Source organism: Symphalangus syndactylus, chromosome 17, assembly GCF_028878055.3.
Source record: "Symphalangus syndactylus isolate Jambi chromosome 17, NHGRI_mSymSyn1-v2.1_pri, whole genome shotgun sequence".
In the NCBI taxonomy this organism is placed as follows: Eukaryota; Metazoa; Chordata; class Mammalia; order Primates; family Hylobatidae; genus Symphalangus; species Symphalangus syndactylus.
In genome coordinates, this window is record NC_072439.2 from 92,945,660 (window position 1) to 92,973,079 (window position 27,420).

The following is a 27,420-nucleotide window of genomic DNA, read 5'->3' on the forward strand; positions in this document are numbered from 1 at the left end:
TAATACAGGGAGAAAACAACAGGAAGCCCTATGAAATTCAGATGTAAAGACACAGTTTATGTTCAGCTTGATCAGTAATAAAAATGATATTTTGTTTACATTGATCACTCATATTTTATTTCTCGACTGTTTCTGAATGTGCACTTGAGAAAAAAAGCCATTATGTTTTGGTTCCTTAAAACCATATCACCATTGAGGTTTAATGTGCTCCTTCATCCTATCATTCTGGAATTTGAATTTAAATTTTAACATGGTTTTGTGCACTTTGATTATTTTCCTTCTCATCCTTCACAGGTTCTTGTCAAGACCTGCATCTTGGTCTGTTCTCACATGTCTGTCCTCCCAAGATTGTATACAGTGATATCTACCCTAATGTAAACATGTGTTAGTTTTGCATTTTAAATTGCAGTAACCAAGATTGCAAGATTCATGTATGATCATTTATTTTTTCTACATGCTCCTTAGGTTTTTCCTAAGTTTTCTAAGTTTTTTTTTCTAGAACCCCCAAATTGGGTGTGGTATCTTCTGTCATGGAATCTCAGAGCACTGTGAATCTCATGGTATTAGATATCTATTGCTATGCAACAATTACCTAAAATTGACAACAATAAACATTTTTGTTCTCACACAGTTTTTGTGCATCGGAAATCCAGGAAAAGCTTGATTCATTTTTTTCCAGCTCAGGGTCTCTCTCTAGGTTAGAGTGAAAATGTTGGCCAGGGCTTCAGTTATCTGAACGTTATACTGAGGCTGGAGTATTCACTTCCAAAATGGCCCACTCACTTGGCTGAAGGCAGGAAGTCTCTGTTCCTCACTGGCTGTTGGCAAGAGGCCTTAGTTCTTTGCCATGTAAACCTCTCTAAAGGGTTGTTAGCATGTACTTAGGAAATGGCAGCCGGCTTCCCCGAGAATAAGCGATCCAACAAAGTGAGGCAGAAGCTGCAATAGCTTTCATTACTTCCAACACTGTCATTTCCACAATAGTCTATTGACTGGAGAAGTCAGCCCTATTCAATATGGAAGGAGACCAAGTAATGTAGAATTATTGGGGGCCACCTTGGAGCCTGGCTAGTACATTCATGTAAGGTTTATACTATAATAATTAATTTCCCCGTTTTACTAATCTAAATTACTGAACTATTTGAAAGAACATTCTTTTTTAGCTATTACTGTTTTCTCTCATTTTGGATAGAACTCAATGTTGGTGGAGCTCTGTGCCTTTCTGCTTTTTCTTTTTATTTATTTATTTATATATTTATTTATTTATTTTTGAGACGGAGTCTCGCCCTGTCGCCCAGGCTGGAGTGCAGTGGCGCGATCTCGGCTCACTGCAAGCTCCGCCTCCCGGGTTCACGCCATTCTCCTGGCTCAGCCTCCCAAGTAGCCAGAACTACAGGCGCCTGCCACCACGCCCGGCTAATTTTTTTTTGTATTTTTAGTAGAGATGGGGTTTCACTGTGTTAGCCAGTATGGTCTCGATCTCGTGATCCACCCTCCTCGGCCTCCCAAAGTGCTGGGATTACAGGCGTGAGCCATCGTGCCTGGCCAGCCCTGTGCCTTTCTTACAGGACGACTAGCATGTTAGTGCCCCTTTAAGATGTAGTGGTGAGATCAGACTATTGATTTTAAGGAACATTTTCCACACTCTGATTCCAAGTTTCTTTCCTTGGAACTCGAAACCATAAACAGGATCAGTAAAAGTTGTTGTATCCAACAAATGGAAGGAAAAAAAGTTTTAATGACCCTGAAACACCTATTAAGAACAATTAAACAACATTTAGACATGGAAATTTTAAATGAAGTGCTAGTCTGTAACATAAGCCTTACAAATTTTAAAGGCATAGTTATCATACAAAACATGTTCTCAAACTACAATGTGATTAAATAAATAACAGAAGGATAACCAAAAAGAAGGTGCAATTCTCAACTCATTTAATGAGAATAACATTATCTAAACACCAAAACCACATATGGAGAGAACAAGAAAAGAAAATTGTAGGACAGCCTCATTAATGACTACAAATAGAAAATTCCTAACAAAAAAAAAAAAATAGCAAAACAAATCCAGCAATGTATTTTTTTTAAAAAAAAAAATACCATTAGCATGCTGTTTATTACAAAAATACAATATAAGCTTAGTTTATTTTGAAAATCAATTAATGGAGTTAACAAATTGAAGATATAAATCACATCATCTCTATAGATTCAGAAAAAGCATTCAATAAAGCTAAACCCCCATCTATGATTGAAATCACTAGTGAATTAATAATAGAAGGAAACTTTTTTTAACCAAGTAAGGGACACCATTAAAAATGCCTACAACATATATTCTTAAATGATGCCACTAATAACAACAAAAAGGTCTTTTGGAGAAAATTTTAACAATTTATTTGAAGAAGTTAAAAATACTCTAAATAAACGATCTTGGATAGTAAACTCAATATCAGGAAGATTTCAATTCTCCCCTAAATGAATTATACCTGGATTCAATACCATTCTAGTCAGAACAGCAATAGGATATTCTATGGAACTTGATGAGCTGCATCTAAAATTTCTGAATCATTAGGTATGAATATAGATTTTTTTAATAAGAAACATGATTTTTACTCACCCCATGAATACAAATTAAATTTTTTCTTGTTTATTTTGTTTTGAGACGGGGTCTCGCTATATTGCTTAATCTGATCTGAACTCCTGGACTCGAGGGATACTCCTTCCTCAGTCTCCCACGTAGCTGGTAGTACAGATACGAGCCACTGTGCCTTGCAAAAATTAATTTCAATGTATTAAAAACTGAAATGTGAAAGACAAAACTACAAAACTATTTTATGACATAGGAGAATATCTTCATAATATTAGGGTAGAGGTGATTTATTACATGAGATGCAAAAATATTGATGTTTTAAAACCACATCAAAGATTTTTTAAAAAATCACAATAAAGAAGATGAATCACAGATGGGAGAAGATATTTGAAATTTATAACTCTCAAAGTCTAATACTCAGAGTCTTCAAAGCCCTCCTACAGATAAATGTTTAAAAGAAAAAAAAAAAAACAATAGAAAAACAGGCAGCAGATTCAAACAGGCACTTTCAAAAGAAGAAATCCAAGTGGCCAATAAACAAATGAAAAGCTGAGCAACATCACCAGTATTCAGGGAAAGTAAATTAAAACCACAGTGAGATATGATTACCAAAGCATCAGGCTGGCAAAATTAAAAATCCCACAATACAAGGATTGGCATAAGTTTGAAATAATAGGAACTATCATACACTGCTCTTGAGTTTGTAAATTCGTACAGTAACTTTGGAAAATAATATGACACTGTGTAATAAAATTAAGGATAGGCATGGCTGTCAATTATACTACTGGGAATATACTGCAGAGGAATCCTTACATGAACACCAAAGGCAGGTACAGCTGGACAGTACATAGCAACAACAAATAGAGGAAATACCTCAAATTTCCATCTACGGTAGTATGGATAAACAAATGGTTGTGTATTCATGCAGTGAAATATTATACAGCAGTAAAATAAAGGCACTACTGCTCCACATGTCAACTTGGAAAAATCTCAAAACACATAATATTTGCTGAAAGAAGTGGAAAAAAATTCAAATATAATTTTTGTCCCAGCTTGGTGGAGCTATGATTGACAATATAAATTGTATATATTTAGGGTGTACAGCATGTTTTGATATATGTACACATCGTGAAATGATACCACACTCACGTATCTATCACCTGACAGTTACCGTTTTTTGTTTTGGTGAGAACACTTGAGATCTGCTCTTAGCAAACTTCAAGTACACATTATTATGAACATCATGAATAACATAATTAATATTTACATTATTTACATGTTAATATCAACATTATTAACTATAGTCACAATGCTGTACATTGTCGTACTCAATTCCTTTTAAGTAAAATTCTGGAACTGTCAAGAAAGCAACAGATTTTTGAAGAATATATGTAGATTCTAAGATGATGAGGAAAATCAAGAAAATTATTAGACCAAAATTGAGTCTATGGATTACTCTGGTACTGAGCCAGGAGACAGCTGCAGTTTGGGAGGAGGAATACTGGAATTTCTAAAGTACTGATAATGCCCTATTTCTTATGCTGGGGGCTGGGAATAGGGCTGTTCATTTTTTTAATCTCTTTAAATTGAGCATAGACAAATGTATAGACTCTGTCTGTGTGAAGTGATTCTCAATAAAAAGTTTAAATACATTTTTTCCAACTGCTGTTTTTTAGAATGTAAAATACCTTTAGAAATGGAGTTATCCAAGACTATAAATGTTAAAGAAAATCCTGTTTCACATAGGAAGTTAAGATTTTTGTGTGAAAATCAAAGTTTCATTTAAAATAAACAATCTAATCATTGTCATTATATTAGTTTGATAAATATTCTATATCCTTAAACTACTTTACTTACAGAATATTTCAGAATGGAAAATTGGGTAGTTTTAAATGCATATATCATATAAGCCATGTCATACCATTATTTTGTCACAAGAGGGACTAGATAGTCAAAAAGTACAGCTTTGCCTTTTGGTTTTAAGATTATATTTTCTATCTAATGTTAATTTTTCATACACTACATTCATGGCAGTAATGTGTTTTAGAATGTAGCACCATTATATATATATTATATACAATATAAATATACTTATATATAATATATACTATATATATTATATATAAATATATATATATTTCATATCAACAAAAGTGTTAAAATAACTACTAGCTTGCTGTTTCACTTCTGATGGATATAGATTGTATAGAAAGTATTTAACCAGGCTATTATGGTTTCTGATTATGTGCTTTATGAAAATTATTTTTATTTTGTATTAGTACTAAAAGTTTTAAAATGAATTGATTTATATATATGTTTTATCTATTTTTATTTGATTTCCAGATATCTCTAAGCATTTGCAACCAAACCCAATTTGATAAGATGAATCAAAGTAATTATGAATTTATTGCTACAGTAAAACCATGAGTAACTATTTTATCCACTTGACCAGTAGTTTTCACTTAAACTCTGCTCTGAGGAACCTACGGTGTTTCTGGAAGGTCTGTCAGGGGCCACTATATATTGTGTAGGAGGGATACTTTTTTACTAGGACAATTCTTTACTTAACTTTTCAGATATTGCTCTCTTTTATAAAGCTTTTATCTATAGAAATAACTACAAATTGAAAACCACAGGACTAGACTGGTAGGAAAAATTAGTATCAGTCGAAATGTTTGAAATATTTTTACATTTGTTCCCTCATTACCACTTTTCAATGTAAAATGTGAACCTGAGAAGTAACCTTTGTCTTATTCACCATAGTATCCCCAGTGCAGAGAACAACACATAACACATGGTTAAGTCCGTGTAATACACGGTAATGCATGAAACAATCCAATATCACTTAACAAATAAGTTTGTTAAGTGAATAAACAGCTCCAAAAGATGGGCATAGCAATTATTATCTGAATTTTATCAAAAAGGAAAGAGTAGTAGCTTAGAATAAAAGACTTGCAGAGGGTCATACTATCAGTAAGTAAATCAAGTAGAACCCAAATCCTCCATCTCCAGGTTTCTAATACATTTTGGATCAAATCTGGGGGAAAGGAGGTGAGGAGAGAATGCGGAAAAAGGAAAGAAAGGAAGTAAAACAGAATTTATTTTGCTTTCCACTATGCCGCAGCTGCCTCTTATTTGACTGAACAGGGAAAGATCAACTGTAGTAAAGCAAAAAAGAAAAACACATTTTCACTTATTTACCTTCATTTTTGAGAAAATAAATTTTGGTAGGAGAGACCAAAGAATGTTCTGTTTTAATCATACTTATCTCTAAAAGAGTAAAAGGGGCCAGGCGCGGTGGCTCACACCTGTAATCCCAGGACTTTGGGAGGCCGAGGTGGGTGGATCGCCTGAGGTCAGGAGTTCGAGACCAGCCTGGCCAACACAGTGAAACCATGTCTCTACTAAAAATACAAAAAATTAGCTGGGTGTGGTGGCGGGCGCCTGTAATCCCAGCTACTTGGTAGGCTGAGGCAGGAGAATTGCTTGAACCCGGGAGGCAGAGGTTGCCATGAACTGAGATCATGCCATTGCACTCCAGCCTGGGCAACAAGAGCAAAACTCTGTCTCAAAAAAAAAAAAAAAAAAAAAAAGAGTAAACATACTATTTTTTCCTGACAACATCTATTTCTAAAGGGCGTTTGGGGAATCAATGCAGGTATCATGTGACTGCTTTCCCCAGCTGCTATTTCCTTCCCTTTCTTACAAGTCCTTCAAACATCTGGGAGGGTTGATTTTTCACTTCCTCTCGTTCACGTTTTTGGCAGAATTCAGTTCCTTACAGTGGCAGAACCAAGATCCCCATTTGCTTTCAAGAACTAGTAGGCCAGGTGTGGTGGCTCACGCCAGTAATCCCAGAACTTTGGGGGGCCAAGGTGGGTGGATTGCCTGAGGTGAGGAGTTTGAGACCAGCCTGGCCAACATGATGAAACCCTGTCTCTGCTAAAAATACAAAAATTACCCGGGCATGGTGGTGTGCACCTGTAATCCCAGCTACTCAAGAGGCTGAGGCAGGAGAATTGCTTGAGCCCAGCAGGCGAAGGTTGCAAAAGCCAAGATGGTGCCACTGTACTCCAGCCTGGGTGACAGAGCGAGACCCTGTCTCAAAAAAAAAAAGAAAAAAAATACAGAAGAAGGGGAAGGGAAAAGTAAAGGGGAAGGGGAAGAGGAAGAAGGGGAAGGGGAAGAGGAAGAAAAGGAAGAGGAAGATGAAAAGGAAGAAGAAGAAGAAGCAGGAGGAGGAGGAGGAGGAGGAGGAGGAGAACTAGAGGCCACAGCATTCCTTGATTCATTATCTAAGCCTTGATTCATGGCTCCATTCAAAGCCAGCCATGGCGGTTAAATCCTTCTCAGATTGCTGTTCTCTGACTCACTCTTAGTCAGTGATTAGCAACTTTTATAGACTCTGGTGACTAGATTGGCCCAACCAGATAATCCAGGATAATCTTTTCATCTCTAGGTCCTTAACCTTAATCCTATCTGCAAAATGCATTTGTTATATAAAGCGACATATTATAATTGCTGGAGATTATGAAGTGGACATCTCTGGGAAGCCATTATTCTGACTACCACGAGGAAAATAACTGCGTAATTAAGAATCTATATATTTACTCTATGTGGATAAAGATAATTTAAAATGTAAAGGAGACAGTTTTTCTTTTCTTTCAATAGTCATTATTTATAATTACACCAAAGACAGAGAGCATGACTGACAGGCATGGTTTCTTATGACTCTAAACCATAAAATTTATATTAATTTTACAAATAACATGTTTCCTATTTGGTTATCAAGTTGAAAAATATGTAGTTAATTTTTCATCAAGAAATGTAGAAGTGCAAACAATAGAACATCACTGAAGAGGGTATGTTTTTCAGGAATCTGAAGAAGGGAGGCAAGGGTGTAGCTAGAGTAAGGATAAGGATTAAGTACTTTTTTCCTAGTTTTTTTCCCACCGGATTGATCACATTTTTATCTAGGAGAAAAAAAAGATCACACATATAGTCAATACAGATAATAAGAGCCAACCTAGAAAGGAAGATGGATGTAAATCAGCAGAAAAGAAGGTTGAATAAGTTGAAGTATGTAATATGGCCTTATTTCTGTAATGTCATTTGAGTATAAACACCGTGTCAGGTTCCATGTCTATTTTTATTAGCCTTTTATACAACAGCACCAAGCACAGCATCTGGCACATAGAAGGTATTAAGTAAATATTAGTTGTCCTTAAATACATTATTTTAATTACAACTGATCAATGTTTATAGATTTTTTCAATGTACAAGGCACAACAATAAAAATCTCTCATGTTCTCCATACTTTCCCCGACTTTTTTTCCCTCTGAGTCTGAGTCTCGCGCTGTCGCCCAGGTTTGAGGGTAGTGGTGCCACCTCGGCTCACTGCAAACTCAGCCTCCCGGGTTCAAGCGATTCTCATGCCTCAGACTCCCGAGCAGCTAGGATTACAGGAGCATGTCACCATGCCCTGCCAATTTTTGTATTTTTAGTAGAGATGGGGTTTCACCATGTTGGCCAGGCTGATCTCAAACTCCTGACCTCAAGTGATCTGCCCACCTCAGCCTCCCAAAGTGCTGGGATTACAGGCGTGAGCCACTGCGCTGGGCCTCCAAGACCTTTAATAAGTTATTTACTTCATAGTAATATCAGGAGCACTGATATGACTGTGTAGTTAAGGAAAAAAAAATGACATATTTTCCTCTACTATTTACGTTAAATCATCATCAATCTGACAGTAGTCAGTTACAGGTTTTTGAGGGAAAAGGCTATTTCTGACTCATTTCTTCCACCCAAAACAGCCACAAAAAAACCTTCTACATATCAGGTACACAGTAAATTATAATGGAAAAAACAATTAGATCATAATAAGAAAAGCCTCGAGGACATTGAGGTTTTCATTCGTGTTTAGTGTTTAAATTAGTATGAAGTAATTGTTTGTAAATAAGTATAGTTTAATAATATAATACTAGTAATTAGTAAAGAACTAAAGAAGCTATTGAAAATGTTCTGAAGCAAATATTTTCTTGACTGTTTAAACTGCTGAAAATGAAGTTGTCTTGTTAGATACTAAGTCCTACATCACTGAGATTTTCAAGCAATGAAGTATATCATTATTGGTCAAAAAATTGAAGCAACCTAGGCATGGTGGCTCATACCTTTAATCCCAGCAGTTCAGGACACCAAGATGAAGGATTGCATGTGCCCAGGAGTTTGAGATGAGCCTGGGCAACATGGCGAGACTCCCATTTCTACAAAGAATTCAAAAAAAGTAATCAGACATGGTGGTACACACTCATAGTCCCAGCTACTTGGGAGGCTGAAGTGGGAGGATCACTTGAGCCCTGGAGGTTGAGGCTGCAGTAAGTCATGATCACACTACTGTACTCCAGCAGAAATCCTTACATTTGGTGGGAGATTAACCTTTTAAGTTTATTTCTCATTACAAAAGTGTTTGTCTGCTGGCAATGTTCTGTTTCTTGGCCTGGGAATTTATTACACTTAAAATCTATATATGTCTAATATTTTTATAATATGGCCTCCTTTCTGCCCTCTTTTCTACATGTATATTTTGTCAACAATAAGCCTAACACTTTTATAAGCCAGTGACCTTTTCTGTGAGATAAATCACTGATTTACACAGGCTTCTTAGACTCTCCCTGCTGTCTCTTTCTTCATAAAGATTCACACTTCTCTTAACTCCAAGGCCAGTGAAAGTTAAATAGTCAAAGTTCTGGATCTTCTCTTGTTAGGATTTTGGCTTGATAGAACTAAGTGATGATAATATTAGCAAATCAAATTGAAAAGTTTCTAAAATGCGCTTATTTTTAAAGGGGTAATTTTTAGAAAATATAAGCTGGAAGTTATATGAGACCTTTGGTACTACTGTGTGGATTTTTTATACTTCATTTTAATAATGAAGATGTTTAATTTATTTCAAACAGTATTTAACAAAGAGAATATAAGCAAATGTCGGCCATCACATACAAAGCTTCTCTGGGTGGAGTCTAAGGGAAGACGTGAGAGGCAAATTTACCTCTACATTCAGTCTTAGCATCATACTCTTTCCTCTCCCACTATCATCCTTCTTTAGATGGGCTATTCTGAAGCAAAGTTTGTGAAAAACTGCTGATCCAGTTTAATCTTCACCAAATAACAGAAAAAGAAAATTTGAAGGGGGAAGGGATTTTCTCAAACTAAAGCACTTAGTTGGCAGATTAGTATGCTGATAAGACCTGGCTTTTGGTTTGGTCTATTTGAATCTGGATAAGTTAACTTCTCTAAGCCTCAGTTTCCTCATATGTAGAATGGAGCTAGTAATATCTAATAATATCTATTCCCACAGATGTTGAAAATATGAGATAGTGTCTGGCACATAGTGGGTACCGGTGAGTGGGAACTATCATGGTTATTCCAACTCCCAAAGAAAGCCCCCAGATCTACATAAAATAAAAGAACAAAAATAATGATCAATAACTTGCACTTTAGCTTAAAAATGTCCTCCTTGGTTTGTTTCAGGAAAGTAGTCGATCATCCAAAAAGGCGATTTGGCATCCCCGTGGATCGGATTGGTAGAAACCGGCTTTCAAATTCCAGAGGCTAATTGATTCCAACTGTGAGTACAATTTGAATAAGTAACAGTATATGCAGGCATTTGATTAACATTTCACAATGGACTAATCAATCCATTCTTGCTTATAAATCCCCCTTTTGATTTCCTAGCTTATCGGTTCACTTTTTCGATCATTTATGTATTCAATTAGTATAGTATATTAATGTTAAATAACTTAAATGATATTTAAAAAGCAAAAGAATGTCCTAGTTCTGCTTCACTCTCCAAAATTAATGATTTAGTTGTTTTCAGACTTCTATGTAATTAACCGTTGAATACTAATATGCAGACAAAGGTTAAAGTTCTAGTCAATATATTAAGTCACCTTCATAAATATATAACAATCCTTGTGTTATGAAGAAGACACATTCAAGTGATACACATCATTTTGTTGTCAATAAGTACATTATTAGAATGATGATAACGTGGAGCATAGGAGAGAAAACGCACAGCAGAAAGAGCATTAGCTATGGAATCAAAACACTTTATCTAAATCCTGATTCTTTCATCCATTCATTATCTTGTTTCTGTTAAGACCGTTTATTTTTCTACAGCTTGTACATTTAAATAATAATATAGTGGTATTATAAAGATTAAATTAGATTTTTGTAGTGGGCCTACAATATATTGGATACACAATACATGCAAGTGATAGTTTACATTACAGTTCTGCAAATTTACTCTGTTCCAGGCCTTATACTTGGCACTTTACGTGCATTGCTTCACTTAATCATTTTATTTCATAAAGCAGTACTATCACTGTCTCCAATATCTTGAGAAGCATTGATGTATAAGGGTTAAAAGTGCCAGCTAAAGAGATCAGGCTTTATGGGTTCAAATCCCAGGTCATCTATCAATATTTGTTAGTTATGGGAACTTATTTAAATTCTCAAACACCCCTTCATTAAATTAGAATAATAATTTCTACCATAGAGCATTGTCCTGAGGATTAAATAGATACATATTAAGCACTTATAATAGTACCTGACATGTTAATTTCTTAATAAGTATTAGTTAATATTATTATTATACAAATAAATGGAAGGGTTAGAAATATTAACTTACAGTGCCACATAGAGTATAAGTGGTACACATAGAATTAAAATCCAGAAAGGTTGCAGCCTGAGTGGATATGTTAAACACAGCATTTAACCATATATATCCTTTAAACACTAAATAAATGTTTTTGGAAGGTGAAATCTTAGCAATATGTTTTCTTCCAATAGGGCTTATAGAAGGTGCATCCCCACTCCCTAACAAATAAGACAAACTGAACTGCTTTAACAATCTGAGGCTAGAGAAGAGGGAATTCTGCCTTCTGCTTCTCTCGAGATAATCCTTAGACCAATAATTTAGAGGCCCCAAAAGTATCACATTAGCCCTGACCTTGTCTTAATTTAAATCACCCCATTTTTTCCCTCCTCCTCATGCTCTAAAACCACAATAAATAGTCAGTATTTTATCTCAACTCTCTCATTCTCAAAATCATTCAGTTAAAATAAATTTCATTATCATGGAGTTGTTTAATGAACCTCTGCAGTTAATGAATGTCTATAGATACAAGAGAACTTACCGAATACTGCCAAGAACGCTGCCTTTTAATCAGCATCATCTTCAAAACAGATTGAACATTATTTCTTCGTATCTAGAGATTTACCAAGTATGGTCACTCTTCAAGGTTGTTAAAAATTGCCACATTATATTTGAGTAGAAACTAGCTAATTGCTATTTAAAAACCAAGTAACTCTTTGAGTCCTCCAGTTTCTTGATGTTCTGAGAACATTATGACAGTGAGATAAAATTAATTAAGTTTGATTGGTTTCCACATATACCTTTACCACCCTTGATTGTCACCCATTTCAACATTTTTTAGTTCAACCACAACAAGTTATGTTAAACAAATTATACAAGGAACTCATTTTCGTATGAATTTTTTTTTTTTTTTGAGACGGAGTCTCACTCTTTTATCAGGCTGAAGTGCAGTGGCACGATCTCGGCTCACTGCAACCTCTGTCTCCCGGATTCAAGCGATTCTCCTGCCTCAGCCTCCCGAGTATCTGGGACTACAGGCGTGTGCCACCACGCCCAGCTACTTTTTAAAAAATATATTTTTAGTAGATACGGGGTTTCATCATGTTGGCCAGGATGATCTCGATCTCCTGACCTTGTGATTCGCCCGCCTCGGCCTCCCCAAGTGCTGGGATTACAGGCGTGAGTCAATGCCTGGAGAATCTAATTTCTCTCAGCGTCTCCCAGCAGGGGAGGCATAACTGAGATAGGAGAGAATCTAATCTCCCAGCAGGGGAGGCATAACTGGGATAGGAGAGATGGACCAGGTGTTATCCCCCAGCCTCATCATGGGCATCTGTCTAGACCTCTGAATCGAAAGACTCAAATCAAGATACACAGATTTGGAAACAAATTAATCAAGTATCAAAAATATCAAGCAACAGTTTTTTGGCCATAAACCTGCCTGATCAATAGACTCAGACAAAAATGTCTAAATTAAAATTAGGAAGACAACATTTCAATATTATTTTACCAATAATTTTAAAACTATCTTTATTTCTCAAAGATTGCTAAAATCACATGAACTTGAAAAGCATTTGGTCTTAATTTATAAGTACTCATTTATTTTTAAATTAATATGGTACCATGTGTAGACAATATCAAACATGTATAGCTATAAATACATATATACATATACATGTATGTATAGAGAGACACAAGGTATAGCAAACACATCTGCACACGAAGACTTTATTGTTTGGATTTTAGAATTTTAGCCATAAGACAGGTAAAACTCACTAGTCTAAAAAGACAGATTGAAACTCTGCCTCTGTAAATGGAAAAATTTAAGGCTTATCTGGAGTATCCGTTCCGAGTTTCAGAGAAAACAGGTAGCAAATTTATATCTCAAAGCACAGAGAGAATTTGATTTTTCGAGAAGCTTGAGTATGTCAAAGGAAGATTAAAAATGAATGCCAAGATTCCTTAGGAATTAACCATAAGATTGCATAAGGAGAGCAATCTCATTTAGATAGGTAGCTTTTAATTTAGTCTGTGTTTTTCAAGTGGACCACTGAGGTCAGGACAGAACTCATTAAGGAATAAGCCTAACAAAGTATTTTTAGTTTATAGGGCCTAATAATTTAAATATGAAAAAAGTGGATGCAGTTAAAGGGCAAAGCATTTAGATGTTTCAAAATCAAGGGTTTCTGAGAGTTGAACAATGAGAACACATGGACACAGGGAGGGGAACATCACATACCAGGGCCTGTCGGGGCGTAGGGGGCAAGGGGAGGGATAGCATTAAGAGAAACACCAAATGCATGCGGGGCTTAAAACCTAGATGACAGGTTGATGGGTGCAGTAAATCACCACGGCACATGTATAGCTATGTAACAAGCCTGCACGTTCTGCACATGTATCCCAGGACTTAAAGTATAATTAAAAAAAAAAAAAATCAAGGCTTTCACTGAATCCCAGGTCCCCCAAAAAGAGGAAGGCACCATGGAGACCAGGTCACACACTTTGGGCACTTTGCTGCCAATACATTTTTCTAGGTGTTTAAACTGCACCGTTGTTTATCTAATGTGCAAATGAGTAGCCCCCTGTAGTAACAAGCATTTATTGGAAACAACTATGCTTGGCCAGGTCTAACACTGTTACTCTTGCCTAGCCATTACATACACCAAGGTCAAGTTCTCTCACAATACCAAATAATTTCTGGTCAAAAGCCAAAGCGATCAGGTAACACAATACAAAAGAGAGCAGAGTTTTAGACCTGAGGAGGTTGCCTATGATGCTTAAAACTGCAAGGAAAGAAGGCTCCCAGAAAGGAGTAAGAGTACTCCGAGTAACCTTCTTCTGAGTGCCTTAAGGAGTGTGAGCTGTTAGAAGTCTTCTCTAGACCTTTTCCTGTGGTACCAAAAATGGCAAGGAGGAAGGAGATGTAGGGAGAAGTGAAAGTAAATGGGAAAACAATCTTTTTTTTTTTTTTTTTTTTTTTTTGAGACAGACTCTCGCTTTGTCCCCCAGACTGGAGTGCAGTAGCACCGTCTCAGCTCACTGCAACCTCCACCTCCCAGGTCCAAGAGATTCTTCTGCCTCAGCCTCCCTGGTAGCTAGGATTATAGGCACGCATCGCCACCCCCAGCTAATTTTTGTATTTTTAGTAGAGACAGGGTTTCACCATATTGACCAGGCTGGTCTCGAACTCATGACATCATAATCCACCCGCCTTGGCCTCCCGAAGTGCTGGGATTCAGGTGTGAGCCACTGTGCCTGGACTTTTGATTTTATTTTTTAACCAAAATACACTCCCTGGTAAAATTAATGAGCCTTAACCAAGGTTCTGACTTAACCAAGGATGTATGAGGTGTCTCCAAAGAAATAAATGACCACCCCCAAAAAGTCAAAAGTCACACAAATGTCAAACCAATAGGGCCCCCTGACTGGGTATCAAAGCCAGGCCTTGATGCTGAAAGCATGGACTTTTAACTATTAGACCACAAGGCAGGATGGCTTTTATTGTTATTCCCTCAGGCAATCTCTTACAAAGGATTTTAAATGTTTTAGGTCAAATTTTTGCTCTTTAATTTAGTTAAGAGAATTTTGAAGGCTAGCTATGACCCTATTATGTATCCGTCTCTTTTTTTTTCTTGAGACAGAGTCTTGCTCTGTCACCAGGCTGGAGTGCAGTGGTACAATCCCGGCTCACTGCAACCTCCACCTCCCCGGTTCAAGCGATTCTCCTGCCTCAGCCTCCGGGGTAGCTGGGACTACAGGCACGCACCACCATGCGAGACTAACATTTGTATTTTTAGTAGATGGGGTTTCACCATGTAGGCCAGGATGGTCTCGATCTCTTGACCTCATGATCTGCCACCTCAGCCTCCCAAAGTGCTGGGATTACAGGGGCGAGCCACAGTGCCCGACCTATGTATCCCTCTTTTAATTTAATCTTCTCATCAATTGTTTGGTGTAAGATAGCTCTAATTTTTTTTTTTTTAATTTAGGAATTTTAGTCTAACTTAAAGGATCCGTCTTCTGGCCACCAACAATTAGGGTTTCCAGTGGTGTACTTATTCCAGTAACAGCTCAAGCCAAAAGCCTCTTCATGTGAAGCCCAGAATGTAATTTTAGGGCATAGAGAAAAACAATGCCAAAGATTCCCCCACCAAAAATCTCACTCCCAGAAACGGGTTAAGAGAGCAAAAGACTCTTGTTGCCACAGATATTAAGGAACCCACAAATTTGTGAGGGGGGTGCCAGTCACAGTTATGTTAATCTGTGACACCAGGTGTCCCCTCCTGGGATTGGACTTTCCCAGCATTAACCAGGCAACAAGGGCTGAGAAAACAAAAGCTCCTTATGGACGGGACTTCTTATGACAAACCCCCGCCCCCAAGCTTGGGAGATTAGTAACAAAAAAAGTCTTGCGTTCCCAGGCATTTTTAGGATGGCCACCTGATGTGATCCAAAAACCATGCCCTTCGGGTGGTGGAGACCAGGAAAGAATTCTCCCACTTAGTCAGATGTCAAGCTCTCCATGACATAAAACTGAACAAGAGGGAACTTTATTTGGTATCCCTCTTTATGAACAACCCAGAAAGACAGAGACAAAGGAAAAGACTATTTCTGGGAGGAAAGAGATCAAATAATATGAATATTCATACCACAAAGTACCAAAAAGTACACTAGAGACACTATATCCCAAGTGAAGTCACAATCAAAGTCACATCAATCTTTGTCTCGCATTAATCAAAATTGTGCAGAGTAAACAGTGATTTTTACCATTCACCTGACCAGATTACACACACAGAGAGAGAGAGAGAGGCCAGGAGCTTTTCTGGTAAGAAATTCTTACTCTTTTTGCCAGCAGGTTAGGTCTTGGGTTCTCGTAACTGTGACTTCCAGAGGGGTGAAGTTTTAATCTCCCTGCTCACTGCACCCAACTGAAGGTGCCAAGGGCTAACTTTAACCTTTGTCCCTCTGAAGGTTTGCCGAAAATCACTGACATGTGGCAGATGTAAGATTAAAAGGAGAAATGGATACAAATTTATTTAATGTGTATACAGGGGAGCCTTCAGAATGAAGAGCCATCTACTAATGACATACAAAAAAATTATATATTATCTTGAGGTTACAGAAAGAATGCAGGCTCAGAGCACGGCCAAAAACAGGTTTTAGTGGCAATAGAGGTTATGGCAGGGAGAAAGAGGCTTGGCTAGCAAAGGTAGTCTTGCTATGTAGATAAAACCCAGCAGCCCTCAGAAAGAATAGATGGCAAATATTTTTCAGACCCCTAAAAGCATTAGACTCTCAGTTAATCTTCCCTAGATCTAGACAAGAGGAGGGGCTGGCTGCATTAATGCAAATCCCCCCACAAAAAACGGCTTTATGGAGCCACTTCAAAATACGTCAAGGAAGTATATTTTGGGTAAAATATTTTGATTTCCATCACTAGTTACCAGACCAAACACTAATTTCTTCTCTGATATGTATTTTTGAAAGGATGATAATTTGGTATTTATGCAATGGCTTTCTGAAATCACTAATATAGTGTACCAAAGTTTTGAGTTTTTAGTAGACTTTAGCGCTAAGCAACTCAAATTCAAAGAAGTATTTTGTCTAAATTCTCCTAGCTTCTCTAGATGAAATTAGCAAGTTCTAGGTCTGTGCCATTGAAATCAGAATGTCAACCTGATAAAATTAGAAATCTATTGGCCGGGCGCGGTGGCTCACGCCTGTAATCCCAGCACTTTGAGAGGCCGAGGCGGGTGGATCACCTGAGGTCAGGAGTTTGAGACCAGCCTGGTGAACATGGTGAAACCTCGTCTCTACTAAAAATACAAAAATTTAGCCTGGCATGGTAGCATGGGCCTATAATCCCAGCTACTCAGGAGACTGAGACAGGAGAATCGCTTGAACCCGGAAGGCGGAGGTTGCAGTGAGCTGAGGTCGTGCACCATTGCACTCCAGCCTGGGCAAACTCCATCTCAAAAAAAGAAAAGAAAAAAGAAAAGAAACGTGACCATTAATTTGCTACCACTTGCTGGCACATCTATTAAGACTTTTCTTCCAATAATGTGAGACACATGTTACTGAATTATACTGAAAATTTTTATTTTAGATTTATATTGACATACCATCATTCAAATAAATTAATATAACTCAAATACGGCAGAAATCTTATTTAAATGGCAATATATGGTTGGATTCTTGGTAGGATGTACAAAATATACAACTTTCAAAGTGTTATAATAAACAGAAAGCAGTATTCAGGTTTTCTTTGTCCTTCTTTTGTTTGTCACGGCAATATCCTTTGAACAAAGATTAAAAACTCAAGCAAAATAGAATATAGTTGTTACTTGAAGAAACGAGTTGTGAAAAAGACTTTATAATTTTTATTAAAACTTGAGTATAAGCACCTAGCTTATATGTTTAAAATATTCTTTTTAATGCATTTTGAACTGAAATTATTTTACATTATCTTCAAAATAAAAAATTGCCATGTAAATAAAGGCTATAATGAAACAGCATGTAATTAAAGATTTAACTTTTCTCAAGTGAAGTTGATGGACTTCCACCTGATCTACAGAGTTCTCATTAGCTTTAACAATCTCAACTTTCATTTTTGCAGATGCAACTTCCTTGGGTGAAATGTCACAGAAATATGGAAGATGCTTCACTGAAATTATTCACACTTCTTAATGATTAAACTTTAAAGGAACTTACCTTCTGCAAATTCTTTCCAAAGCTTGAACTTCAGTCCATCACATCACAGCATTGCCATAGCTTCAATTAAATTGTGTAAATCATTTTGATGCACGTACATTTTAAAACTATACATTTTAATTATTCAAGAATGGTTAACTTTCCCTTAAACCCTACTCTTAAAAATAATAATTAAATACACATACAGTGAAATGCCTTCTGTATGGATTTATCATGCACATGTTTGTAGTCAAAGAATAATAACAAAAGACAGATTTTCTTCTGTAAAATTTAGATATAATCTGTCCATTATTGGGGAATAAGGAAAGGCAATTTTGTATATTTTCTGTTGAGTACTTTCACTTCCCTGTATTCTGTTTTTCCAACAGCCTGATTAGTAATAAATGAAATTAGGCTTCTCTTTTCATATTCAAGTTTCAATCATGTTCAGAAAAATAAAACACAGCCCCAATGAGCATATTGACTTAGAATTAAGAAAGTGAAGGACACTACTCATTTGTCAAACTTAGATATCCCTTATCCCCTAAAAACTTTCCATTTTTCTAAATTCTGATAGTTAGGAGCAGTACTGTCTCATTAGGAGGGGAGTAAGTTCACACAGAAGTAAAAATGAAAGTAGGAGGGAAGTCCGAGAATTACCACCAGGTGGTAAACCACCAGAACAGGTTAGGACCAGCTAAGCACACATCATTTTAGCTCAGTACATTTCAGCATAGTACAATGTGATCTTTTTGATATCTTGGATTCATCTAAGAAACTGTTTATTGTGTTTCATATATTGGCTTATTTGGCTTCAATTGTCTTATTATCCTTAATAAGCCAATTGAAGAACATAATGATTTTGAGAATGATTTCTTTAAAATCATTCAGATTATTTTTGAATGACTTATTAAAACATAAGTTTTGGTATTGTAGAAAACTCAGTTCTCAGTAATAACTATGATGTTACTGTAGCTTGGACACATAGGCCCATTGTGCATTGGATATACTTTGAAAACACACAAAAACACTTTCTATGGAACAGAGATTCATCATAAGTTACTTAGCAGAAGTTTATTAAGCATCTGAAAAACACTTCCTCTGTAAACCCTAAAAATCACTGTCTGATACATGGGAGGAAAAAAGTTTTGGCCAGTAGAGCAAAGGCTTATCTTAGCATAAAAAAAAGAATGTTATGAAAAGGTGTCTTAATTTTAAAGGAAGAGGAGAGAAATGGGCAATTGCTAATCTTAACTAAAAATTAATGGACTTGTATGATCCAAAGAATAAAATAAACTCAAAGAAACATAATAAAAATACATTATAAAAAGAGTTAAACTAAGAAATTGACCTTTATAAAGGACTAATTTTTCAGTTATCCAATGTGCTTTTTAAAGATAAAGTTTAAAAGAGGCAAAAAGAGGTGAAAGATATGAACATGTGTACTTAGAATATATATATTGGTTTTGTATGTAACTTCTTAGTTTTTCTGGACATTTTTCAAATTGAAAGTCTTCAAAATTAATTTAGGAAAAATAGTAAATAATTTTTTTTTATTGTAGTAGAGGGCTGTAGCCGAGAGAAGTGAATTTTGGGAAATCTAACCAACTCTGTTTTTCATAAACTTGTGTTAGAAAGCTAGCAATAGCACATAGCAAAGTATCCTGGAGGACTCATGATTTGAAAGAATTATTTAAGAAGCTATGATATCCTTGTCTGCCTTTCCCCAACCTTGTGATGAACTATAGAAATGTTTCCTATTGCTTAGAAGCTCTTTCTTTCCTTGTATTCACATTTGGATATTTGTAAGCTTCTAATACAACTGGGTTCCGCTTCGTGCTTTGACAAAAGTTATTAAAACCTACTTTAGCCTAAAACTTTCTCATGGTAAATATTGGAAGTTGGATTATGCAAATTGATTTCCTCCAGTCTTTGTTCTTTAATTCAAAATTAGACTATGAAATCCAACTTAATTAAAATAAGAAGTCACGATATAGTGATTTATGCTATAGTTTCATGTGTAATGTGTTTTCTCCTAATATAATGTACACACAATTTCTATGAAGGGAAGAAAATGTTTTTTCCACTTATAACTCTGTTTTATTTCATATTTTAATTTTTACCACTACTTCATTCAGAGTAGAAAATAAGTCAGCAATATACTAAATAATGGGGCTTTTCTTTTAACATAGCAGTAAATTAAGACAGAATTTTTGTTAAGAACATGACAAGTCATCTCACTTATTTATCCAATGCATTAGGTATTACTAATCCAACTATATTTCAACTTGAAGGGACTTTTTTGTTTTGTTTCAAAATAATGCATTACTTTTTTCTCTTTGCTTCTGTATGAAGCTTTATAGAGCAAATGAATATATGTATATGGAGTTCTGGGTTCTAGTGTCAATTACATAATCAAATTTCATAAGAGGATGTTAGTTCCTGGCTATGTTGTCCTAAAATTTACACACACTACAAAATGTCTGTCAAGTTGTACCTTTAATCTGTTCATAGCTTTAGGGAATTAACTTTCTTAAACCAAATTATGAAAAAATAACTTAATGGAATGTTCTAAAAGGAAAAAGTATAAAAAGCGTTCTGAATGATACTACCCCTTATGCCTAAAGGCTCAAGATGCTTGAATATGGTTCAACTTTTCCAAAGTTAATAAACATGAGATGATGAAAGCAGTTTTAATCTTTATTTATTATAACACATTTGCATTCATAACTGTTATAAATACATGAGAACATCTTCTGGCATTACCATGCAACTAATATTTATTTACATACATTTGAGTTACTCCTTAGCAAGCTTAGCATTACAAGCATATTGCTCAACTTGGTCTGTTTTATTGTAGATTTAAATGTTTTTCAATAGTTCACTTGTTTTGTTTCATTTCTGTTTTGGGGGTTTGGGGATTTTTATTTGTTGTTTGTTTGAGACATGGTCTTGCTGCAGGCTGGAGTGCAGTGGTGCAATCACAACGCGCTGAAGCCTTGATCTCCCTGGCTCAAGCAATCCTCCCACCTCAGCCTCCCAGGTAGCTGCGACTGCAGACACATGCTACGACTCCTGACTAATCTTTGTATTTTTTGTAGAGATGGGGTTTCACCATGTTGCCCAGGCTGGTCTCAAAACTCCTAGGCTTAAGCCTGATCCCCTCCACCACCACCTCAGCATTCCAAAGTGGTGGGACTACAGGTGTGAGCCTCTGGGCCTGGCCTTTAATTTTTTTTATTTATTTATTTATTTATTTTTTTGAGACAGAGTTTCGCTCTTGTCGCCAGGCTGGAGTGCAATGGGGCAATCTCAGCTCACCGCAACCTCTGCCTCCTGGGTTCAACTGATTCTCCTGCCTCAGCCTCCCGAGTAGCTGGGATTACAGGCATGTGCCACCACACCCAGCTAATTTTGTATTTTTAGTAGAGACAGTTTCTCCATGTTGGTCAGGCTGGTCTCAAACTCCTGACCTCAGATGATCTGCCTTGGCCTCCCAAGTGCTGGGATTACAGGCATGAGCCACCATGCCCGGCCCCTTAATTTTTTTTAATAGTTAAGCAATATTATTCATTTCATCTTATAAGACAGCTTTATCTTAAGCACCAACAATGTTATGTAGATTAAACTGTATCTTCTCCTCCCCATATTGTAAAGGGTGGTATGTAGACTGATTTGGTCAGCTATCACAGAGTAAGCTAGCCATTAATATTCTTTCATTGTAAAGTTATTTTGGCAATATATCTGTGCCAGCACAGATTGTAAACAAAATTGAGGTTGAACTTCCAAACTTTAATTGACTAAATAAATTTGTTTAGATGTAAGCAAGGGCAGTATGATGTATAGATGTGAACCAAAAGCTAATCAAGAGAAAGCCAATGAGTTTTGGGGGTTTTTGTTGTTGTTGCTGTTTTTAACCACACTGTGTCTAAACTCTTACAAGCATGCTGAGAGTCTCAAATAGTTTCTCATGTTGTCAAGGAGGCAGACATGAGAATTAAGAAAACAAAATGCAAATCATTTTTTTAAGAAAGTTTTCTTCTCCTGCCTGATTGCCCTGGCCAGAACTTCCAGCACTATGTTGAATAGGAGTGGTGAGAGAGGGCATCCCTGTCTTGTGCCAGTTTTCAGAGGGAATGCTTCCAGTTTTTGCCCATTCAGTATGATATTGGCTGTGGGTTTGTCGTAGATAGCTCTTATTATTTTGAGATACGTCCCATCAATACCTAATTTATTGAGAGTTTTTAGCATGAAGGGTTGTTGAATTTTGTCAAAGGCCTTTTCTGCATCTATTGAGATAATCATGTGGTTTTTGTCTTTGGTTCTGTTTATATGCTGGATTACATTTATTGATTTGTGTATGTTGAACCAGCCTTGCATCCCAGGGATGAAGCCCACTTGATTATGGTGGATAAGCTTTTTGATGTGCTGCTGGATTCGGTTTGCCAGTATTTTATTGAGGATTTTTGCATCAATGTTCATCAAGGATATTGGTCTAAAATTCTCTTTTTTGGTTATGTCTCTGCCAGGCTTTGGTATCAGGACAATGCTGGCCTCATAAAATGTGTTAGGGAGGATTCCCTCTTTTTCTATCGATTGGAATAGTTTCAGAAGGAATGGTACCAGTTCCTCCTTGTACCTCTGGCAGAATTTGGCTGTGAATCCATCCGGTCCTGGACTCTTTTTGGTTGGTAAGCTATTGATTATTGCCACAATTTCAGAACCTGTTATTGGTCTATTCAGAGATTCAACTTCTTCCTGGTTTAGTCTTGGGAGGGTGTATTTGTCGAGGAATTTATCCATTTCTTCTAGATTTTCTAGTTTATTTGCATAGAGGTGTTTGTAGTATTCTCTGATGGTAGATTGTATTTCTGTGGGATCGGTGGTGATATCCCCTTTTTCATTTTTTATTGCGTCTATTTGATTCTTCTCTCTTTTCTTCTTTATTAGTCTTGCTAGCAGTCTATCAATTTTGTTGATCCTTTCAAAAAACCAGCTCCTGGATTCATTAATTTTTTGAAGGGTTTTTTGCGTCTCTATTTCCTTCAGTTCTGCTCTGATTTTAGTTATTTCTAGCCTTCTGCTAGCTTTTGAATGTGTTTGCTCTTGCTTTTCTAGTTCTTTTAATTGTGATGTTAGGGTGTCAATTTTGGACCTTTCCTGCTTTCTCTTGTGGGCATTTAGTGCTATAAATTTCCCTCTACACACTGCTTTGAACGTGTCCCAGAGATTCTGGTATGTTGTGTCTTTGTTCTCGTTGGTTTCAAAGAACATCTTTATTTCTGCCTTCATTTCATTATGTACCCAATAGTCATTCAGGAGCAGGTTGTTCAGTTTCCATGTAGTTGAGCAGTTTTGAGTGAGTTTCTTAATCCTGAGTTCTAGTTTGATTGCACTGTGGTCTGAGAGACAGTTTGTTATAATTTCTGTTCTTTTACATTTGCTGAGGAGAGCTTTACTTCCAACTATGTGGTCAATTTTGGAATAGGTGTGGTGTGGTGCTGAAAAAAATGTATATTCTGTTGATTTGGGGTGGAGAGTTCTGTAGATGTCTATTAGGTCCCCTTTGTGCAGAGCTGAGTTCAATTCCTGGATATCCTTGTTAACTTTCTGTCTCGTTGATCTGTCTAATGTTGACAGTGGAGTGTTAAAATCTCCCATTATTATTCTGTGGGAGTTTAAGTCCCTTTGTAGGTCACTCAGGACTTGCTTTATGAATCTGGGTGCTCCTGTGTTGGGTGCATATATATTTAGGATAGTTAGCTCTTCTTGTTGAATTGATCCCTTTACCATTATGTGGAAGTTCTGGCCAGAGCAATCAGGCAGGAGAAGGAAATAAAGGGTATTCAATTAGGAAAAGAGGAAGTCAAATTGTCTCTGTTTGCAGATGACATGATGGTATATCTAGAAAACCCCATTGTCTCAGCCCAAAATCTCCTTAAGCTGATTAGCAACTTCAGCAAAATCTCAGGATACAAAATCAATGTACAGAAATCACAAGCATTCTTGTACACCAATCACAGACAGAGAGCCAAATCATGAGTGAACTCCCATTCACAATTGCTTCAAAGGGAATAAAATACCTAGGAATCCAACTTACAAGAGATGTGAAGGACCTCTTCAAGGAGAACTACAAACCACTGCTCAATGAAATAAAAGAGGATACAAACAAATGGAAGAACATTCCATGCTCATGGGTTGGAAGAATCAATATTGTGAAAATGGCCATACTGCCCAAGGTAATTTATAGATTCAATGCCATCCCCATCAAGCTACCAATGACTTTCTTCACAGAATTGGAAAAAACTACTTAAGTTCATATGGAACCAAAAAAGAGCCCGCATCGCCAAGTCAATCCTAAGCCAAAAGAACAAAGCTGGAGGCATCACCCTACCTGACTTCAAACTATACTACAAGGCTACAGTAACCAAAACAGCATGGTACTGGTACCACAACAGAGACATAGATCAATGGAACAGAACAGAGCCCTCAGAAATGATGCCGCATAGCTACAACTATCTGATCTTTGACAAACCTGACAAAAACAAGAAATGGGGAAAGGATTCCCTATTTAATAAATGGTGCTGGGAAAACTGGCTAGCCATATGTAGAAAGCTGAAACTGGATCCCTTCCTTACACCTTATACAAAAATTAATTCAAGATGGATTAAAGACTTAAATGTTAGACCTAAAACCATTAAAATCCTACAAGAAAACCTAGGCAATACCATTCAGGACATAGGCGTGGGCAAGGACTTCATGTGTAAAACACCAAAAGCAATGGCAACAAAAGCCAAAATTGACAAATGGGATCTAATTAAACTAAAGAGCTTCTGCACAGCAAAAGAAACTACCATCAGAGTGAACAGGCAACCTACAGAATGGGAGAAAATTTTTGCAACCTACTCATCTGACAAAGGGCTAATATCCAGAATCTACAATGAACTCAAACAAATTTACAAGAAAAAAACAACCCCATCAAAAAGTGGGTGAAGGACATGAACAGACACTTCTCAAAAGAAGACATTTATGCAGCCAAAAAACACATGAAGAAATGCTCATCATCACTGGCCATCAGAGAAATGCAAATCAAAACCACAGTGAGATACCATCTCACACCAGTTAGAATGGCCATCATTAAAAAATCGGGAAACAACAGGTGCTGGAGAGGATGTGGAGAAATAGGAACACTTTTACACTGTTGGTGGGACTGTAAACTAGTTCAACCATTGTGGAAGTCAGTGTGGCGATTCCTCAGCGATCTAGAACTAGAAATACCATTTGACCCAGCCATCCCATTACTGGGTATATACCCAAAGGACTATAAATCATGCTGCTATAAAGACACATGCACACGTATGTTTATTGCGGCACTATTCACAATAGCAAAGAAAGAGTTGGAACCAACCCAAATGTCCAACAACGATAGACTGGATTAAGAAAATGTGGCACATATACACCATGGAATACTATGCAGCCATAAAAAATGATGAGTTCATGTCCTTTGTAGGGACATGGATGAAACTGGAAAACATCATTCTCAGTAAACTATCGCAAGGACAAAAAACCAAACACCGCATGTTCTCACTCATAGGTGGGAATTGAACAATGAGAACTCATGGACACAGGAAGGGGAACATCACACTCCGCGGACTGTTGTGGGGTTGCGGGAGGGGGGAAGGACAGCATTAGGAGATATACCTAATGCTAAATGACGAGTTAATGAGTGCAGGAAATCAACATGGCACATGGATACATATGTAACAAACCTGCACATTGTGCACATGTACCCTAAAACCTAAAGTATAATAATAATAATAAAAAAAAAAGAAAGTTTTCTTAACATTCTGTCTTTAAGGCATCTAGTACTTTTCCCCCAGAGTTTAATAAATCTGTTTCTGCTTTAGTAATGTATCCATTTGTTGGGGTAGTCTCAACGACCATTGTTCAAATTAATAGAAAAGAGAGGTGGCCAATACAATCATAAAAATGAGAAAGAACAATAATGAATATTTTCCATGTAACTTGAGACAATATAATTTAACTTTCCAAGATGCTTTTCAAAATGTTTTAATTAATAGTTCAACAGTATAGTCACAACAGGATAAAACTTTATATAAGCAATGAATTTATGGAAAGCATACAATAGATACAGCATTTTCAACTCTAGCTCTACAAAACCATATGGATAGTGACATACCATTCAAAGGTGCAACTGATTAGTGATTATTCACAACATAAACCTTAAGCTTATTATAATTGACTTAGTAACAAGAACAAGGTGAAAAAATCATATGCATATTAAATGCCAGTTTCTTTATGATTGAAACAGCTACAATTTTAAACAGCAGAGTGAGTAGATATATACCTTTTCCTGATATTCTTATCTTTTTTTTGCATCCGAAGAAAAAGCTCTAAACACAGTATTTCCAAAAGCAAGCTAAAGAAGAAAACAAAATACACTTTTTATTAGAAGAATATTTGATAAAACTTGCTCTTGAATCAATAGCTTATGTGTGCCTGAATGCAAGAGTTAAGTTTTTAAAAGGGACAGTCAATATGGTAGCTACTAACCTCATGTGGATCTTTAAGTTAATTACAATTAAATAAATTAAAAATTCAGCATCTCCATCATACTAGTCACATTTCAAGTGCTCAGTAGCACTTGTAGCCAGTGACTACCATAATGGACAGTACAAACTAGAGAATGTTCCCATCACAGAAAATTCTATTGGACAACACTGTTATACATGATAATATGTATAATACAGTCTAGAGAATTCAATAGACTGCCCTATGAGATTCATCCCTCTATTTTACACTTGAGGTAACTGAAATACCAAAAAGAAAGTCACATAAGTAAAAAAGCAGTGCTAATGAGAATCTATCTATTGAGTGAAGAGGAAGGAAGACAGTTTAAAGGTCAGTTTGCAGACCACAAAATGATATTTAATTAACTTCATTTGTCATCACATTTAGTCCTCCCATTCTGATCATAAAATGATTCTTCAGAGATATCAAACCAAATATATTAGCATTTCAATCTTCAAATAGATAAATGAAGCATTTTAAATCTTCTGTAGGTTGTTACCAATCACTTGACTTACAGTAGTTGCATCTAGCTAATTATCAGTTTCTCTAATTTCCTTTTATTTAAGTAGCTTATAAAACTAAGTCCCTTGGGAGAAGGGTCTTTGATTCATTGTTGATCAGTGGTATTTACAGTGAAAAAGAGTTGAAAAACGTATAATCCCTCATTGAAATGAATGATAAATTTCCATGTGCTTGCCCAGGTTTTCCTCCCCAAATACACCGTAGCCCCTGTGCTTATCACCACGTATAAACAGAGTTTTATGATATCACTCAGAGCCTATTTTTCATTTCTTCAAGAGCCACAGTTTCCCTTAGAAGCCACATTCAAACCCTGCGAAAGCAGAAGTCTATTTTCAGACATTGAAGTGAGGCGCTTCACCCACTAATCTCACCTTCT

At 36.5% G+C, this 27,420-nt stretch overlaps 2 protein-coding genes across 9 annotated transcripts in view; one reads left to right on the forward strand and one right to left on the reverse strand.

Moving 5' to 3' along the window:
* The window catches only part of OSTN (osteocrin), a 420,502-nt gene extending 399,885 nt beyond the window's left edge, over positions 1–20,617 (forward strand). For 2 of the 3 annotated variants that reach the window (XM_063621972.1, XM_063621973.1), the window contains 2 exons: positions 10,115–10,211; positions 17,857–20,613. In XM_063621972.1, coding sequence (XP_063478042.1) covers positions 10,115–10,199 — 85 coding nt within the window. In that variant the 3' untranslated portion in view covers positions 10,200–10,211; positions 17,857–20,613. Of the gene's footprint in view, positions 1–10,114; positions 10,212–17,856 lie in introns of all 3 variants that reach the window. The other variant, XM_063621974.1, reaches the window with a different exon arrangement.
* UTS2B (urotensin 2B) overlaps positions 1–27,420 on the reverse strand; it is a 75,103-nt gene that overhangs the window by 20,943 nt on the left and 26,740 nt on the right. Inside the window, exons 8-9 of one of the 6 annotated variants that reach the window (XM_063621967.1) lie at positions 11,782–11,853; positions 9,619–10,209 (exon numbers count right to left, since the gene is read on the reverse strand). The exons of 2 other annotated variants lie outside the window; for them this stretch is intronic. In XM_063621967.1, the coding sequence (XP_063478037.1) occupies positions 11,823–11,853 (31 nt within the window). In that variant the 3' untranslated portion in view covers positions 9,619–10,209; positions 11,782–11,822. Of the gene's footprint in view, positions 1–9,618; positions 10,210–11,781; positions 11,854–26,298; positions 26,371–26,398; positions 27,355–27,420 lie in introns of those variants that run through there. 3 more of the 6 variants (XM_063621966.1, XM_063621971.1, XM_063621969.1) reach the window with 3 other exon arrangements.